This window comes from Amphibalanus amphitrite, unplaced genomic scaffold, assembly GCF_019059575.1.
Source record: "Amphibalanus amphitrite isolate SeventyFive unplaced genomic scaffold, NRLGWU_Aamphi_draft 000195F_arrow, whole genome shotgun sequence".
NCBI lineage: Eukaryota > Metazoa > Arthropoda > Thecostraca > Balanomorpha > Balanidae > Amphibalanus > Amphibalanus amphitrite.
Window position 1 is genome coordinate 334,830 of NW_024881690.1, and position 17,084 is coordinate 351,913.

Below are 17,084 nucleotides of genomic sequence, written 5' to 3' on the forward strand. Positions count from 1 at the left end.
ATGGTGTAAAACCAAACAAACAAATGTCTGAACCAGAAATAAGAGAAACTCAACAATTACAGACATAGTCCATATAAGCGATGAATAGACGGCCAAGAATGCTGCGACTCAGCTTTCGGATACTGAAATATTATTCGTGTAAAACAAAAGACGAAGGTATAGTTCGTAACAACATCGAAATGACGTCAGAACACGGACCCAAAGGTGGACAGACGGAGAAAGGTGTACAGTTTCAGCGGTAGAGGGAAGCGTTCGCCGTGGCAAACACTACGCTTGATTGAAATCAAAACGGTTCGGCCAGAAATCTTCCGACCTGTTTATTTTCCCGAGTCATAAAGCAGCAAGCCTGTAACTGTTACCAATGCCAGCGCAGGCTGCGAGAACAAATCAATCTGGAAGCCCGATGCCACTTCAAGATCGAACAGCTGGATTTACGTGGACTTAGCGAGAAGATGGAATATTTTTTTCGTGCCGTATTTTTATAACTGGCATCAAGGAAGAGAGGGAACGTTTTAATTCTATACATCGTGATAAAACGAAATGATACACAGCGATCCTGTGAAAAAAACAAGAGAGCCATCAGCCTCATAGAAAAGTTATCATTTTTTTTTCGCGGAGTCAAAGGGTTATTAGGCACTGGCGGATCCAGGGGGGGCCACGGGAGCCATGGCCCCCCCCCAAAGGCCTAAAGTGGCCGGTTTGCCCCCCCCAAAACGTCCGAAAAAATGCTAAGAAAATATACCTTGATGGAGGTTTTTAGCCACTTGGTGAAGTAAAGCTTTCCACAGCATAATATGGAAGCAATATGGTAGCAGTGAGGGTCAGTCAAAAGTTGCGCGAGAGGAGTCGACCTTAAAAAAAAGACTGTTGTTGGGCTTGGCACCTGTTTATGGCGCGGCAGCTGGTAGTTGGCGGTGTTTCGCGTGGTGTGGCATCACTGGCCGATCCAGGGGGGGGGGGGGGCACGGGAGCCTGAGGTGCCCCTGACAGGTCCATGGTGTCCTTGCTAGGCCTGTGGTGCCCCTGGACCCTGGCAGGCCTGTGGTGGCTCTGGCGGGCCTAGGGTGCCCCTGCTAGGCTGCTGATGCCCCTGGGACCTGACAGGACTGCGGTGCCCCTGACAAGCCTAAAGCGCCCCCAACAGGCCCGTGATGTCCCCGACAGGCCCAAGGTGCCCCTGCGTGATGCCGTGATGCCTGCGAGGCCGGCAGGGCCCCTGACAGGACCATGGTGCCCCTGCGAGGCCGTTGGTGCCCCTGGCAGGTCTCTGGTGTCCCTGACAGACCTGGGGTGCCCCTGACAAGCCTGTGGGCCCCTCACAGGCCCGTGGTGCCCTTGCTAGGCCTGTGGTGCCCCTGGCTGGCTGGTGGTGCCCCTGCTAGGCCGGTGGTGCCCCTGACAGGCACCACCCGGGCACCAAAGGGGGTCATGACCCATGTGGCCCCCCTTGGATCTGCCACTGATACATAATATATTGATTTGTAAAGGCTAGACCGGTGGTGCCCCTGGCAGGCCTGTGGTGCCCCTGCTAGGCCCCTGGTGCCCCTGGGCCCTGACAGGACTGTGGTGCCCCTGCTAGGCCTCTGGTGCCCCTGCAAGGCCGGTGGTGCCCCTGTAAGGCCTGTGGTACCCCTGCTAGGCCTCTGGTGCCCCTAACAGGCCCATGGTGCCCCTGCGAGGCCGGTGGTGCCCCTGGCAGGTCTCTGGTGTCCCTGACAGACCTGGGGTGTCCCTGACAAGCCTGTGGGACCCGTCACAGGCCCGTGGTGCCCTTGCTAGGCCTGTGGTGCCTCTGGCGGGCTGGTGGTGCTCCTGCTAGGCCGGTGGTGCCCCTGCTTGGCCGGTGGTGCCCCCGGGCACCAAGGGGGGTCATGACCCATGTGGCCCCCCTTGTATCTGCCACTGATACATAATATATTGATTTGTAAAGGCGTTGTTGGATATTTAGCGTATGCCGTAGGTACTCTCTGCCTCTGTAGAGTAGATGGCGCTGGTGTTTGTAACACTTTTCGTAAACCTTGACGTTGATGTCGTGTGTGTCACGTGCTGAGGCGGAAGTGACGCCGTTTTGTTGTGTTTTGGGCACGCCACTTCTCTGACTGCCGGACCCATGTGCGGGTCGCTGTCAGTGTCAGCCAAATTTAACGTACTTGGGATGCGGAACATTAGTAACGTTTGAGCTCTTTATGCGGCTGGCCTTTGTGCCTTTTACTACACCGCTTGATTCTGGGATCGTGATTGCCTTGCAATGCAAATGTGTGGCAATACAAGTCAAGTGAGACTTGAGAGTGTGAAAGTTTGAACCGGACTGAAGTCGTTAAGTAATATTGGTGCCGAAACTCGGGGATTTCGATTTGCTGGTTGCTCATGTGACCATGTCTGTTGAGGAGCTAAAAAGAGCTCGTGTCGCTGCTCGTGGATGGCTGAAGAGAGCAGTAATCAAGATTGATCAGGCTGTGGCCTCTGGCGCAGATGATGTTGAGCTCAACAGTATTATCAGTGAGTTCAATCTGAGGCTTGGTAATCTTGATGCAGTGCAGCAGAAACTGGAGCTCTGTCTGGATGAGTCTGAGTTGGAAGAAGACATCTCGAGAGCATCTGAGGTTCGTGATGCTGCATTGGAGTCACGCTTGCGAGCTCTGAGGTTTGTCGACAAAAGGTCTGCTAAATCTTCGAAGCCAGGTGAGACTGATCCCCCTCTCTCTGTTGCAAGTCAGAACGTAAAGCTACCAACACTGCAGCTTCCCAAGTTTGGTGGGCAAGTTCTTGAGTGGGAGCCCTTCTGGGACCAGTTTGTGGCCAGTGTTGATATTTCTGATTTGCCAGAGGTGTCCAAGCTTGTCTATCTCAAGTCCCTGTTGTACGGTGATGCTCGACAAGCTATAGATGGTTTGGCTGTGGTCAGTGAGAACTACAAAGTAGCCTGTGATATTCTGAAGGAACGATTTGCAAGACCTGCTCAGATTATTTTTGCTCATGTGGAAAAACTGCTGAAACTTGGTGTGCATGACAGCAAAGACCTGAAATCTGTTCAAGATAGCTTGTTGCTGCATATCCGTAGCCTTGAGAGACTTGGTGTTGGTGGGGAGACGTACGGAGTGATTCTAACCCCTCTGGTTTTGAGTCGCCTGCCTGACTCTTTCCGTTTGGAGTGGGCTCGGGGGAGTGCTGGCCGTGAGGGTGACTTAAACTTTCTCCTCGACTGTCTCAAGGCAGAGATTGAGCGACTGGAGCGGTCTCGAGTCCTGGAGGGCAGCTCTGTCCCTCTGGATCTGGAGCAGAGACTGCCGGCTGCTCAGAAGAGGAATGGACGTCGGCCCCAGCCGGCGTTTCAGCGCCGTCCACCTGCTTCAAGAGGACCTGCTCCTGCCGCAGCCTCTGTGCTGCACTCTGCTGCTGTGCCGGGTGACCAACCCGCACCTGCTCTTCAAGAAGCTACAAGAGTCGTCTCTACCTCGTCTGGTTGTGGTTTCTGCAGAAAACCACACCCCACAGATAAGTGTCCTAAGGTAATTGGCCTCCCAGTTCCACAAAGACTGCACAGAATTAAGTATGCTGGCCTGTGCTTTGTGTGCTTGCAGTCAGGTCACAGAGCCCGAGAGTGCTCTCAGTGTTGTGCTGAGTGTGGTGGCAGACACAATCAGTTGTGCTGTTTTCGTCTTCATGGTGTAAAGTCAGAGCCCTCTGCTCAGAGTGTGTTGACCACAGCAGAGGAGCAGGCTTCAGGAGCTGCTCTGCCTTGTGGTGTTGAAGCGAAAACTAGACAGTGTACTGTTCTACCCACTGCCAAAGTGACTGTTCAGGGGTCTAAGGGAGCTGTGGAAGCTACATTGCTGTTTGACTCTGGATCTGATCGTACATATGTGACTGAGTCGTTGGTGAAACGTGTTGGTGCTCAGTGGCTGACCTCCCAGAGTGTGAACTTTGCTGCCTTCGGTGGTGGCAAAGCCTCTCGAGGTCAACGTGATGTGTACAAGATGTGTGTCAAAGGCATTTCTGCATCTGATTGTGACATGAAGGTGTTCCCAGCTGTGGCCGTGCCGGTGATCTGTGCACCCTTGTCTCGTCCAACTGTGCCTGATGTGTGTGTACTCGAGTTCAAGGAGCTGACGTTAGCTGACGGTGACTTCAGCAGGGACCTGTGTGTTGACATTTTGGTTGGCCTTGACTGCTACTGGAGTTTGCTCAGGTCAAGTGTCTTGATTGGTTCCTCTGGTCTTGTCGCCCAGAACTCCTGCTTTGGCTGGGTCGTCTCTGGTGCAGTGACCGATGCGCAGTGCAGCGCCAGCCTGGTCTCCTGTCGCCTCCTCTGTCTGGGCGACCTGAGGGACACAGAGGTGAGAAACCTCTGGGAGCTGGAAGGTGTTGGCATCAGCTCCAAGGAGAGTGAGTCTCATGCTGAGGACGATGCTGTCTTCAAGCAGTTTGAGTCTTCTGTGAGGTTTGAGGGGGGCAGGTACGAGGTAGGCCTTCCGTGGAAGGGTGATTCCTCTGTGACTGAGCTACAGCCTAACCGCTGTTCAGCTGAGAGAAGGCTTCAGAGCCTGTCTCGTCGTTTGAGTGGAGACGAGGAGCTCAGGGATGAGTATGACCGCGTGCTACAGGACATGGAGTTGTGTGGCGTGATTGAGGAGGTCCCCGAGTGTGAGCTTGTATGTTCCTCTGGTGTAGAGTTCTACATGCCTCATAGACCTGTAGTCCGCCCTGGTAGTGTGAGCACCAAAGTTCGTCCTGTGTTCGATGCTTCAGCTTGTGGACCCACCGGGGTCTCTCTCAATGACTGTCTGGAAGCTGGGCCGTCCCTGATTCCCAGTCTCACTGATGTGCTTCTACGGTTCAGGAGGCACAAGTATGCAGTCACTGGTGACATAAGTAAGGCGTTTCTCCAGATATCTGTGCGGCCAGAGGATAGGGACTGTCTCCGTTTTCTGTGGGAGCAGAATGGTGAAGTGCGTGTGATGCGCTTTACTCGTGTCCCTTTTGGTGTTACTTCCTCTCCGTTTCTTCTGAATGCCGTGATTAAGCATCACCTTGCCAGCCGCCCCATGTCCAGGGTGGTCTCTGAGCTGCAGGAGAACCTGTACGTTGACGATTGGTTGTCTGGTGCAGATTCCGAAGTTGAGGCCACTGAGATGTTCCTGGAGGGCAGGTCCATCCTTTCAGAGGCTGGTATGACGCTGACTAAGTGCCACTCGAACAGTGACCTTGTGCTGCAGTCCGCTGGCAGCTCTCAGGAAACTGAGACCGGGCTGAAAGTACTTGGTGTGAACTGGGACCCGGCTGTGGACGTGCTGAAGTTTGGGGGTGTCCACGTTCCGGCTGGTGTGGTTGGAACGAAGAGGGTCCTGCTGAGTCTTCTCGCAAGGATGTTTGACCCTCTGGGTTTGCTTGTTCCGTACATGATGACCGCCAAAGTTCTGTTTCAGCGGCTTTGGATCCGGGGTCTGGCGTGGGACGATCCTCTGCCGCTGTCAGACTCCGATGTCTTTGAACGGTGGCTTTCTGGTGTCTCCGTTCTTCGACAGCTGAGTGTGCCCCGCTGTTACCTGGTGGGTGACGTGTGCTGGTCTGACGTGTCTGATCAGCTGGAGCTTCACGTGTTCGGTGACGCCAGTGAGAAGGGGTACGGGTGTGTGGCGTATGTCCGGTATCCACTACCCGATGGCAGCTTCACCACTTCGTTTGTGATGGCGCGAGCTCGTGTGGCTCCCGTGAAAACAGTCAGTCTTCCCAGGCTCGAGCTGTTGGCGTGCTTGTTGGTTGCACGTTTGGTAAAGCATGTGTGCTCTGCCCTGAGACTGTCTGACGTGCGGACGTTTTGTTGGACTGACTCGACTGTGGCCCTGGCTTGGGTGACGAGTCGTCCCTCCAAGTGGAGACAGTTTGTGAGAAACCGTGTAGAGGAAATTCAAACTCTGACTGACCCCTCTGTATGGTGTCATATCTCGGGCGTGCAGAACCCCGCTGATGCAGCCTCTCGTGGACTGTTCGCAGACCAGCTGTACGAGTCTGACCTCTGGTTCGGCGGACCTGCATGGCTAAGGGCGCCACGAGTCTCGCCCGTCGACTGCAGGTTGTTTGTGACAACCGAGGAGCTGGCCGAGTCGGACACGGGCGAACGGGAGACCGCCACTGGTGAGCCGGAGTGCTCTGGTGAGCGCTTGCCAGGTCAGTGTGACGTGATTGGCGCGGAGTCGTCACCGGCGGTGGCTCTTACTCTGGAGTCTCGCCCCGACTCGCCTACTTGCGGGAATGTGTTCACTGTTGAGCGATGGAGCACGTTGACGAAGGCCGTACGGGTAGCGGCGTGGGCGAGGCGTTTTGTGTGGAACGCGCGCCACCCTGACAGCCGCAACCTGTCACCTGAACTTTCGTACCGAGAGCTGTGTGTGGGTAAAGCTGACCTGATACGACAGGCACAGCGTACTAGTTATCCGCAAGAGTGTTCCGCGCTGGAACAGGGTAGGACTGTGTCCAAGAGTTCGCCTTTGTACAGGTTGTCGGCCTACCTGGCCGAGGACGGTCTCATTCGCATGAAGGGTCGTCTTCAGCTGTCCGACCTGTCAGTTGAGGAAAAGAACCCAATCATACTTCCAAAGTGTCATCTATCTCTATTGATCATTCGCTTTCAGCATAGGCTGATGAGTCACGCCGGTGTCGGCACCTTGTTGTCTGCTTTGCGGCGCACGTACTGGATCGTGTCTGCCCGCCGCATTGCCCGGTCCGTGAAGCGCGAGTGCGTGGCGTGTCAGCGACAGGACTCACAGCCGTGCTGTGAGCCGGCTGGTCAGCTTCCCCGAGTTCGAGTGACAGAGTCATCTCCCTTCTCTGTAACTGGCATCGATTTCGCGGGTCCGCTGTTCTCTGTTGATCAGCCTGGGAAAAAGTACTATATCTGCCTCTTCACATGCGCGACCACACGAGCTGTCCATTTGGAGATGACAGATTCTCTGTCGTTGCCGGCTTTTATTCTGGCCCTTCGACGGTTTGCGGCCAGACGTGGTTGGCCGGCCATCATCTTTTCTGACAATGCTGCCTCCTTCAGAGCGTGTGCGGCTCGTCTGAAGGAAACGATGGTGGACTCTGCTCCTGAGTGGAGATTTATTGTGCCCTCTGCTCCCTGGTACGGCGGCTGGTGGGAGCGGCTGGTTCGGTCCGTTAAGGTTGGATTGCGCAAGGCTTTGGGTAAGCGGTGCCTAACTTTGACTGAACTTGAGACTGTTCTTCTGGAGATAGAGTCGTGTATAAACTCCCGACCTCTGACATTTGTGAGTGATGACGTCACCTGTGCCGATCCGTTGACTCCCAATCATTTTCTGATTGGCCGTGGCTCTGTGTTCAGTCCTGATGTGATTGAGGACCACGAGAACGTGTCTGTGAAGTCGCTCTACCAGCGTGAGTCTGTCCGCCGTGCTCGTCTGGAGCAGTTCTGGCAGGTGTGGAAGCGTGAGTATGTGCGTAACCTCCCTGCTGCCGTTCCCCGATTTAGTTCCCGAGGTGGTTTGCGGGTAGGATCGGTGGTGATGATCCAAAAGGACAACCAGCCCCGTCTGAGGTGGCCTTGGGGAGTGGTAGAGCGGGTGCATCCGGGTAGGGACGGTGTTGTGAGAAGTGTGGATGTGCGCACCGCTAAGGGCAGTTACACGTGTGCTATTCAGCGTCTGCACAATCTTGAGGTAGTCGATGACAGCCCTGATGGCGTCCCTCCGCCCTGTGGCGGTTCCCGTGCGCCTCCATGCGGTGCCGGCGCGGCGTTTGATGTGCCTGGTGGTGTCTGTGATGGTGTTGAGGCTCCATCTGTTGGTCCGGCTGGTGAGGACCCAAGTGCGAGGGAGCCCGAGGTTCGTACTCGATCGGGTCGCGTGTCTCGGCGCCCGCGGAGATATTAGTTAAGTTAATGGCTTGTGTTTGTTTGCGCCATGCGGTGTATTGTTTGATATTTGTTCGTACCATGATGTTGAGTGCTCTCTGTCGCTGAGAGGCTCTCAAGGTGGGGAGTGTTGGATATTTAGCGTATGCCGTAGGTACTCTCTGCCTCTGTAGAGTAGATGGCGCTGGTGTTTGTAACACTTTTCGTAAACCTTGACGTTGATGTCGTGTGTGTCACGTGCTGAGGCGGAAGTGACGCCGTTTTGTTGTGTTTTGGGCACGCCACTTCTCTGACTGCCGGACCCATGTGCGGGTCGCTGTCAGTGTCAGCCAAATTTAACGTACTTGGGATGCGGAACATTAGTAACGTTTGAGCTCTTTATGCGGCTGGCCTTTGTGCCTTTTACTACACCGCTTGATTCTGGGATCGTGATTGCCTTGCAATGCAAATGTGTGGCAATACAAGTCAAGTGAGACTTGAGAGTGTGAAAGTTTGAACCGGACTGAAGTCGTTAAGTAATAGGCGTTATGGCTTATGCAATATGCAATTGCAGGCACTTGGTATCCCTCACTTATCCCTCATTGGGGGCTCTGGCGGGCTCCTGAGGGCCCACGTCTATCTCCATTCTCCGGGAGCCCTAGACGGGCTCCTTTGGGTCCTTTCAGTCCACTACAGCATAAGAGGTCTCCACGCAAGTCCTATACATCTGAGGGCGTACCCTGACGTCTGAGGTACCCAACTGCAGCTCCAATGGTGTCTTACACTGGCGGATCCAGGGAGGGGGCATTTAGGGCCATGCCCCTTTCCCAGAGGCCTAAAGTGGCCCGTTTGCCCCTCCCCCAAACGATAATGAAACATAGTTCAATCAGTGCGTGGCCCAGGAGCCGAGTTAGACTGGGGGTGTTTTACCACCTCCCGGCCCGCAAAGGGACCCAAGAACTGACTCGAAGCGGGTTAACTGGTCGACAAAAGCAATGGTAAGTGTTCACAAAGTAATATAAAGGCATGGGTCGGGTGGACTACCATTTATATATTTTTCTTTTTAGTTAAAAAAAAAATAATAGTGTCAGAGCTGTGACGAAAAATAAGTGGCCTAAATCCGATGAGAAAACAGGATTTGGGGGTACCCTAGGTTTGGCTCCGCATGAGTTGGCCCCCCCCCCCAAAACGCAAGCCTGGATCCGCCAGTGTTATTAGGATACATCTAAGGTTCGAAGTTTCGAAGGAGTTGCCTCTGTCCAATTAAAACTGTTGTTATGGTGTCAGTGTCATGCCTATAATATGTGTGTTTCCGCCGTTGTGTGGTGGGCCGCCTGTGCTTCTCAGAACTCCCCTCGACTTCAGCTCGGATCTCTGCCCTGCCATTCGGCCGGTTTCGTCTGACCGAAGGGGTGGCCGGCCGTTTCCGCGTCTGACCGAAGGGGTGGCCGACTGTACCCGTTAGTCGGCAGCGGCGGCACGTAACTCTATCCGTCCAGGGGACCGGCGTGACGTTCCAGTCTCGATCCTTCCACTTCCGCGTCTCAGCGAATGTGGAGTCGGGGGGGGGGGGGGGGGCAGCACGGTGGCGACCAGCGACCCCCCCCCCCTATCGTCTCCCCTCACCACAGCAGAGCGCGATTTGTTTATCGTGGGATATTGCCTCGATCGCCCGCACTGGAAACCCGTGAATGTGTCACCGGAAACATAAATATCCGATAGGAGGGTAAACCAGAGACGATCAGTTAGCTTAGAGTGGTTAGCTTACGTTTGCCAACACCGTTGCCATCTTTCGAAATCTCGGGACTAAGGAGGGAGCAAATATGCAGTTACAGCTGCAGTTGGCTTGCATTGTGTCAGGGAAATCTTTTAACTCTTACACCGAGAGAAGCATACAGTCGTTACATAAGTTGCCTGTGAATGCAAAATGGTCAATGAAGTTGACATGTTCGAAAACCTCTATAATACAAAGTAAAGATTTCAAACACGACAGCCAGTCAGTTCACTGCTTCATTTTACCCAATCCTTGAAGAATCCTACGCCAACGGTCACGAGTTAAGCTGATCTGCTAGTCCGAACGGTAGCCGGCGCTAGATGCATCCTCTCTCGTCATCAGCCGCAGGTGCCGTCATCAGCGTCATCACCGAAACGTGAAGGCTGTCCTGCGCGTCCCTCACTGCGGCCCGCCATGGCTAGACCACTGCACCGGCAAACCACCGACTGACCATCGCACTGGCGAATCGCTGTGGGTCGGCCGCTGACAGTCCACCAGCTGACCACAGCTAGACCCTCGGTGGACCATTGACAAGCCACCTGCGGACCATTTATTTGCCCATGGTAGACCACCAGGCACCGACAGACCACAGCTGGACAAATGATGGGCCATTGACAGACCACCAGCGGACCACCATCAGACCAGCGTCGGACCACCGCCAGTCCGTTCGGTCGGCGCGGGTCACGGGCCGTGTCGCCGTGTCGCTGCAGGTCGGTGGCCCGTGCAGACAGCCGATTATATACGGCCCGAGGGTCCTCCCGTCGGCGGGCGCGGCTCTGCGCCCCTGGGGACCCACCGCCGCCGACCGGGCGCCGAGTAGCGGACCACAGATAGCTGCCGCGGACAGCGCGGTCCACGAGCGGTCCCTGAGCAGTGAGCACTAGTGAGCGGTCCACGAGGGATTTCTGAGCAGTCAGCGGTCCCCTGAGCGGTCCCTGAGCGATCCCTGAGCCATCCTAACAGCCACGAGTTCACCAAAAATGGTTTCGGCAATTGCTTCACTGTCCTATCACTACAGCTGCATAAGCATGTCAAAGAGCCCCAAGAGATGGAAGCACATTATTCAGCCAACGCACAGTGGGGATGTTTCCGATCTAGCGCCTCTTAATTCAAAAAATCTTTTTTGGATTTTTGTTTATTTTTTGTGTCAGTAGGGCTAAGAAATGTCTGAATTTTTCATATAGGTATGGCATTGTTTTATCTGTATGTCCACAGCAAAACTAGGAAAAATGCGCCCAAAGTTCACACTCATGCGTGATTACTCAATGGGCTCAGCAAGGCCCGAAAGTATAGCTCAATTTCATTGTCCTGTCCTGTTGGTTTTAATCTTGCGAGGTCTTAAAGTTGCATATCGTCTGAAAGGCACCTTTATTAGGAATGGAATGGCAAACAGAAAGTATGCCACAACCTTACTAAGGTCACAAAAATGCCCTTTACAAAAAACCCTTACAGACACCATATTGAAGGAATGGTATTCTAAATAAATGTAGGAAATCAACAATGTTCTTCACACTTTTCCACTCCGAAATATATCCTATCGAATTCGCCACTTTCTCCTGCACAAGACAACGCCTAGTTTGGCTGCCGAAACTTGCCTGAACACGGAATATTCACATTAGAGTATCTTAACACCCCACTCGAGGAGCGCTTGGGCAAACAGCACGATATAGGTATGTTCCGGACATAGGCGAATAATTTTACTTCGTGATTTATATGATGCATATTTTCTGAGACACATTCATTAGGAATAGGATGACAAGCGTAAATTATACATACCGTAACCTTATTAACCATCGCAATTGTGGGGAGGGGGAGGGAGAAGGGGTCGGATAAAACCCCATGGTTTTCAGCAAATTACTCGCGCAAAAAGCGGCCGATCACGCCGAAACTTTCGGTGCCCTCGAGATCATCAATTTTACATCTAACCTAAAAATTTCATGACTCTGACCCAACTGACCTTTGACCTGTGGCATATTTCTCGAGACCATGTTTGGCCGGAATCGCGATTCGGCGTATGCCAGCTCACATTATCAGCGGTTTCCAGTCTTTTTGTGGTTTTAAACGTTCAAATATGTGAAATGATGTTGGTGCCATGCATAATGGTGGGTGTCAAGGTCACGTGAAGGTCAAGTCAAGGTCATTGACCTTTTGATGACCTTGGTTCACGTTTTCGAGTTTTACTTGTTTCTAGGGTAGTTTTTGGTGCTGATTTCGATTTTAACAGCCATTTGAATATTTAAGAAGTACTTCTGGTGCCTTCGTTCCATGTTACGAAGCTATCAGTAGTAGGTGACACTTCTATGGATGGCCGGCAGGACGCCTACTAGTTGATCTAAACTGACCTGACCCGACCTGGCCTAAATGCATAAAGACATCGTCTGTGATCAAAACTAACATGAAATTCGTGATCAGCACCCCAAAATACCCCGTAACACTCTAACTTTGCGAAGTTTCAAGAGGTCTCGATTTCCCAACTTTAGTTGGGTCATTAAACTGACTTGGAAAGTCAGCTTATGACCTTGGACTTTGAAATTGGATATATTCGGCCTCATTTCGTCATAGGCAGCCTGCTTGACTTTTCCGCGAAGCTCTAGCTTGATCAGGGGCCAAACGGCTGAGCGGGGGGTCCAATTGAACCCCCTATACTATGTTGATTATGCACATTTACAGGTAAAATTCTCACCAGGACACACCAGCCAACATCTGTGCACAATCTGGCTACAATTCTACCTATGGTTTGCCTTCTACGAATAAATACGTGCTAGATCGGAAAAATCCCCACTGTGCAACGGTACCGTTTTATCATAGGGCAGAACGCTATCGCAAGGCATCTGCGTTGCGCATGCAATAATGTGAATAAGTCGGTTAGGAATAAAAGGTCAAATATCATTTTTTAAACCATGTTGATTTTAGAAAAAAACTGAGTTTTCTAAGATTTTTTTCCTTCGCTAGAGCTCTTGTCATTCGCAAAAGAATAGCCGTATGGACAGCATTTCTAACCAATTTAAGCACTATCAGATGTCATTAGAAGTGGCAGTAGCGCTTAGCAATTCGTTGTGTTAGTGGTAAGGGTTGCACGCCAGAACTACGGCACCTTCAAGTCCCCTGAAGCCCCATTTCAAATGAAGGAAGGGTCTAGTCTAGCTAATGCAACACTTTCGTCACCCAGTTACGTTCATTATTCACATTTGAGTTCATAAACGGCGCAATGCGGCCATGATTCTTCATTTCTTCCTTCGTTGTTGCACTTGCACTAATTGCACTAAACTTGACACGTAAACGCGGACACGTAATTCCTGTATTCTGATTTCAGTGGTTGATTATGAAGGACGGGACAGGGGCAGTCACCGTCTGAAGTGATAAGAACTGCATGCTATCGCCCAGTATGTTCGAATTGCACGTCTACCCTGGCTGGTCAGTGGAACATGGTGGAACTGATGTGTCAGTTCAGAGCGAGAACTGAAACCTCAGCCCGCACCGGAACTGAACTCGGTCCGCACCGGAACTGACAACAATCACACCATGAATTCCGGGACAGGGGGGAACTCCGGCGGGGAACTCAGGGAGTCCCCGTCAGTCGTCTGCACATGCATTCTCCGTCACCCGTAACCCATTCACATTTTCAACGACGGAGATTTTTAACGACCATGTATCAAAACTTTTCTCTGATTTGCAATCAATTGCACATTTGTATTACCATATCGTCAGGTAATGACTTGTCATGGTTTTATGAAACCGTTGATAAATACACTTAGGCTGCTGTTTGAAGGGCCATAAGCAACATCGACATACCCCCTCCCACCCACACAAATGCTGTCTGCTAGGTTCGCTCACGCTGCAACTTGCACACATACAGCGAAGGATCGCTTGTACTCACGTGTAGAGCGAAGGGTCGTAGGGGCTGTAGCTGTAGCCGGCCGCGGTGGGTCCGATGCCTCCGTACACCCCCATATCACCCGTACCCGACTCCTTCAGGCCGTACGGATTACCAGGCTGGGGAAAAAGAGAAAGTGGTAAGTTATCCGGCTGGGGAGAACAGCTAGTGGTAAGATACCAGGCTGAGAGACAAAAGAGGAACAGTCAGTGGTAAGTTACCAGGCGGGTTACCAGGGTCAGTATCAGGATAAGGATGCGGCATAGTAGAGAGGGAGAGAGAGGAGAGAGAGAGGAGAGAGAGAGGAGAGAGAGAGTAAGAGAGAGAGAGAGAGAGAGAGAGAGAGAGAGAGAGAGAGAGAGAGAGAGAGAGAGAGAGAGAGAGAGAGAGAGAGAGAGAGAGAGAGAGAGAGAGAGAGAGAGAGAGAGAGAGAGAGAGAGAGAGAGAGAGAGAGAGAGAGAGAGAGAGAGAGAGAGAGAGAGAGAGAGAGAGAGAGAGAGAGAGAGAGATCAACCGTCACACAACTAAGATTTGAAATAACGGGCTCCGAACACTAACGCAGCGAAGTCCATTGTTCAATAACGGAAACAGCCACGATGACAGGCACTATCAGCTTACACACTACCCACAGCCTGCACGATCATCGAACGGTGAACGGGAGCCGAGTCAGCCGACAGCCCCATATACCCACTGACCGGTCTGCAGCAGCTGACACACCTATCCGTGCTTCTATCCTCAGGATACTGAAATCCTTCTCCTCCACGCCACAACCCCCATCCGGGCTGGACAGGCAACTTTATCTCATGCGGGCTGCTCCCTTGGAGCGGCACCGCTGCTCCCGAGGGAGCTGCACCCCGTAGCCGGGTGCAGAGAGTGCTTGGGGGGCTGGTCGGCCTGTCCTATGGACGGGCTCAGCCCCGGCGACTCTCTAGGATGCCTGCCCAGACCAATGTCTCCCCCTAATTCCTATCATCCTTCCGGCTCTGCAATGGTCTTGTCGACCGAAAGGGCCTAACCCAACAAAACAAAAAAAAAAAAAAAAGCAGCAGCTGAACTCACGGTAAGCACCGGTGAGGGCTACCGACCCGATGCAGTCGTGATCTAAAGTGCCCCGGCGAATTTAGCCTGAACATCGGCGTGACCGCTGCAATGGCTAATGACATCATGCAGTGGTTATGTTACAAGCTTTGCATAAAAGAAGCCAGATTCCCAGTGAAAACTGACATCAAAGTAGTGTACATACTGTCTAATAGAACAAGCAATAATAGCTCGGTACATCTGCTTTACAAACGTAATCGGCAGCATTATTAGGAGAATATCTCGTTCTTTTATCACATCCAACGCTCGATGGTTTGTATCATCATGCTGATATCTGAATTCAATACCGCCTTTACGAGCCCATCCCATCCGATTACCATCTCGCGCCGGCATGAGACAGGCCGGCCAAACAGATCGACTTCGTTTGGCCAACATGCCGTCGACGGACCAGTGGACGGATCCCAGAGCCCCTCTGCGCGCGACCGCGACGGCAGCGTCTCCATGACATCATCCGGTCCGCCCGCGCCGCCTGCACACTGCATAAGCAATATCCACATTTAGGAGGTACACACTAATGCGTCTGCACTTAGCGGCGGGCGGCGACGGGCGGCGGCGGCGCTCTGCGGCGCTCTGCGGCAGTCGCGGCGCTCTGCGGCGCTCGCAGCGCACTTAGTCCCGCCGCTCAGCGGGTCCGGCTGATTTTTATGCGAGCGTCGGCTCCGCTTTGATGTGGCTCTCGGCGGCACGCCGGCGCCGGTCGAGCCGCCGATCCACAGTCGACGACTAAGTGGCGCCATCAACAGTCCACGCTATTTATCTCCAGTTTAGCAGAGACGACGCTCCCCGGCGAGAGGACAGCGGGAGAGGCGCGATCGGTCCACGGCCGACGCCCGCGCTCCGCCGGCGACTGCCGAGGAGTTTTTGTCCACTCGGTGACGGCCACACCGGTCACCTCGTAATTGGCCTGATCCCAGGCCGATCAGTGACGCCATTAATGGACCATTACCATTAGTTTTATTCGCATTCTGCCAATAGCGGGGCGGCGGCGGCTCGCGGCCGACGCGGGGGGTCGAGTGGCCGCCGCTGCCGTCAGCGACCGTGACTGACCATTGTTTCCGCCTATTTGGCCAATTCCGCGCGTTTTATCGAGTCTGTGCCGGCTGCATGGTAAGAGGAGGGTATAAATCACCGCCGGGCAGCCGCTGACGGTAGGGAAGAGACTGACTGACGGACTGACTCAACTGCGGACAGAGGGACAGACGGAACGCGGATGAACCAGCACGATGGGATAGGCAGGCGGCACAGCTAAGAGCCAGCGCAGTGGGCAGAAGGCACAGTTAGAAGCACACCAGACCAGAACGGTGGGACAGGTGGTGGCACACTGACAGACCAGCACGGCGTAGTTTGACGGCACACGGCCAGCGAGGCTCCAGGGGTGGTTGAGCAAGAGCACGGTAATATATCTAATCGATTATCGATAGTAACAACGAACATCAATTCGAGAGAATTGTCTGCTTCCTCATGATTAGAAAATGGAAATCAGATGGATTAGTAACCTTTTGCTCATAACTAATGTAGGCCAAAAACAAATCCAAAATATATTTTCGGTGCTGGACCTTCTTCAGTGGAATGACAAAAACACGAAAGAGTGACACATTTTAAATCATGATAAGTAAGTACGCACTCGCAACGCTAATAAAGCTACTTCCGAGAAAACGCATCACATTCATATGAAACATCTAGATTTTTGAAGGCATCAAACATAAGACATTAGATACTGGAAAACTTTGGACCGCATAATATCAAATCGCTATGATATATGGTACATACATATGTATCACGTACAGGTCTAAATGAGCGATATCAGTATGTAGCAGACACACGGTACCTAACAAGTAAAGATCATTCACATACGTTAGCATCAAACACTTCGTAAATGGTGTGTAGTGCATACAAAATACAGACACGTACTCTTCAATGGGCCTAACATAAAGAGTGGGCCCTGTGTGTGTGTTCAAGTGTAAATAAATATGTTCAAGTTCATGCCTGTTTGCGCAACTGAATGTGTTTGTGTGTGTGTGGGGGGGGGGGTGCAAGTTTATAGGTGGGTGTGGGTGTGGGTGTGTATGTGTGTGAAGGTGGCATTTACTATGTACTCATAGTTCAGAGTAGGGCACAGGTTTGATCAGTGTCCAAGATGATGTCATAATGTTGAGCGCCGGTTTGCGATTGCGAATTTCTAAGGATTCAGTGATTTTTAGCTCTGCCATGTCTTTGCAGACCTGGAGAATCGAAATGGAAAGGGTGCCTTCCGTCACTTGAACGTTTGGGTGCGCTCGGGTGAAATGCTCTCCAAATGGTGTGTTTTTAGTTTTGTTTTTTGCATCTCGGAGATGTTCGTTAAATCGAAGTCTCACACTACGCTTGCTTTCCCCGATGCTTTTCCCCGATTTCCCCTACGCACAACTTCTGAGAGCTAAGCGCTTGGGAAGCTCCGTCGCAGCTCAAGAAAGGGGAATGAACAAAATCGAAGCCCTATTCATGTCAAA

The 17,084-nt window shown here is 52.5% G+C and overlaps 2 protein-coding genes across 4 annotated transcripts in view; one reads left to right on the forward strand and one right to left on the reverse strand.

The window, feature by feature from the left end:
• Positions 1-17,084, reverse strand: part of LOC122384655 (homeobox protein araucan-like) — a 56,643-nt gene that overhangs the window by 19,154 nt on the left and 20,405 nt on the right. The window contains exon 3 of the mRNA XM_043372257.1: positions 13,501-13,616. Within this exon, the coding sequence (XP_043228192.1) occupies positions 13,501-13,616 (116 nt within the window). The remainder of the gene's footprint in view (positions 1-13,500; positions 13,617-17,084) is intronic.
• On the forward strand, positions 1,942-8,345 carry LOC122384656. 3 transcript variants are annotated; one of them, XM_043372258.1, is made up of 4 exons: positions 1,942-2,682; positions 3,213-3,509; positions 4,230-4,337; positions 5,995-8,345. In XM_043372258.1, exon 4 carries the CDS (start codon positions 6,534-6,536, stop codon positions 7,887-7,889), a length of 1,356 nt encoding a protein of 451 aa, XP_043228193.1. In that variant the 5' UTR covers positions 1,942-2,682; positions 3,213-3,509; positions 4,230-4,337; positions 5,995-6,533; the 3' UTR covers positions 7,890-8,345. The 3 variants fall into 3 exon arrangements, with proteins under 3 accessions (XP_043228193.1, XP_043228194.1, XP_043228196.1); XM_043372259.1 differs by lacking the exon at positions 1,942-2,682 and having other exon boundaries at positions 2,707-3,509; XM_043372261.1 differs by lacking the exons at positions 1,942-2,682; positions 4,230-4,337 and having other exon boundaries at positions 2,707-3,509.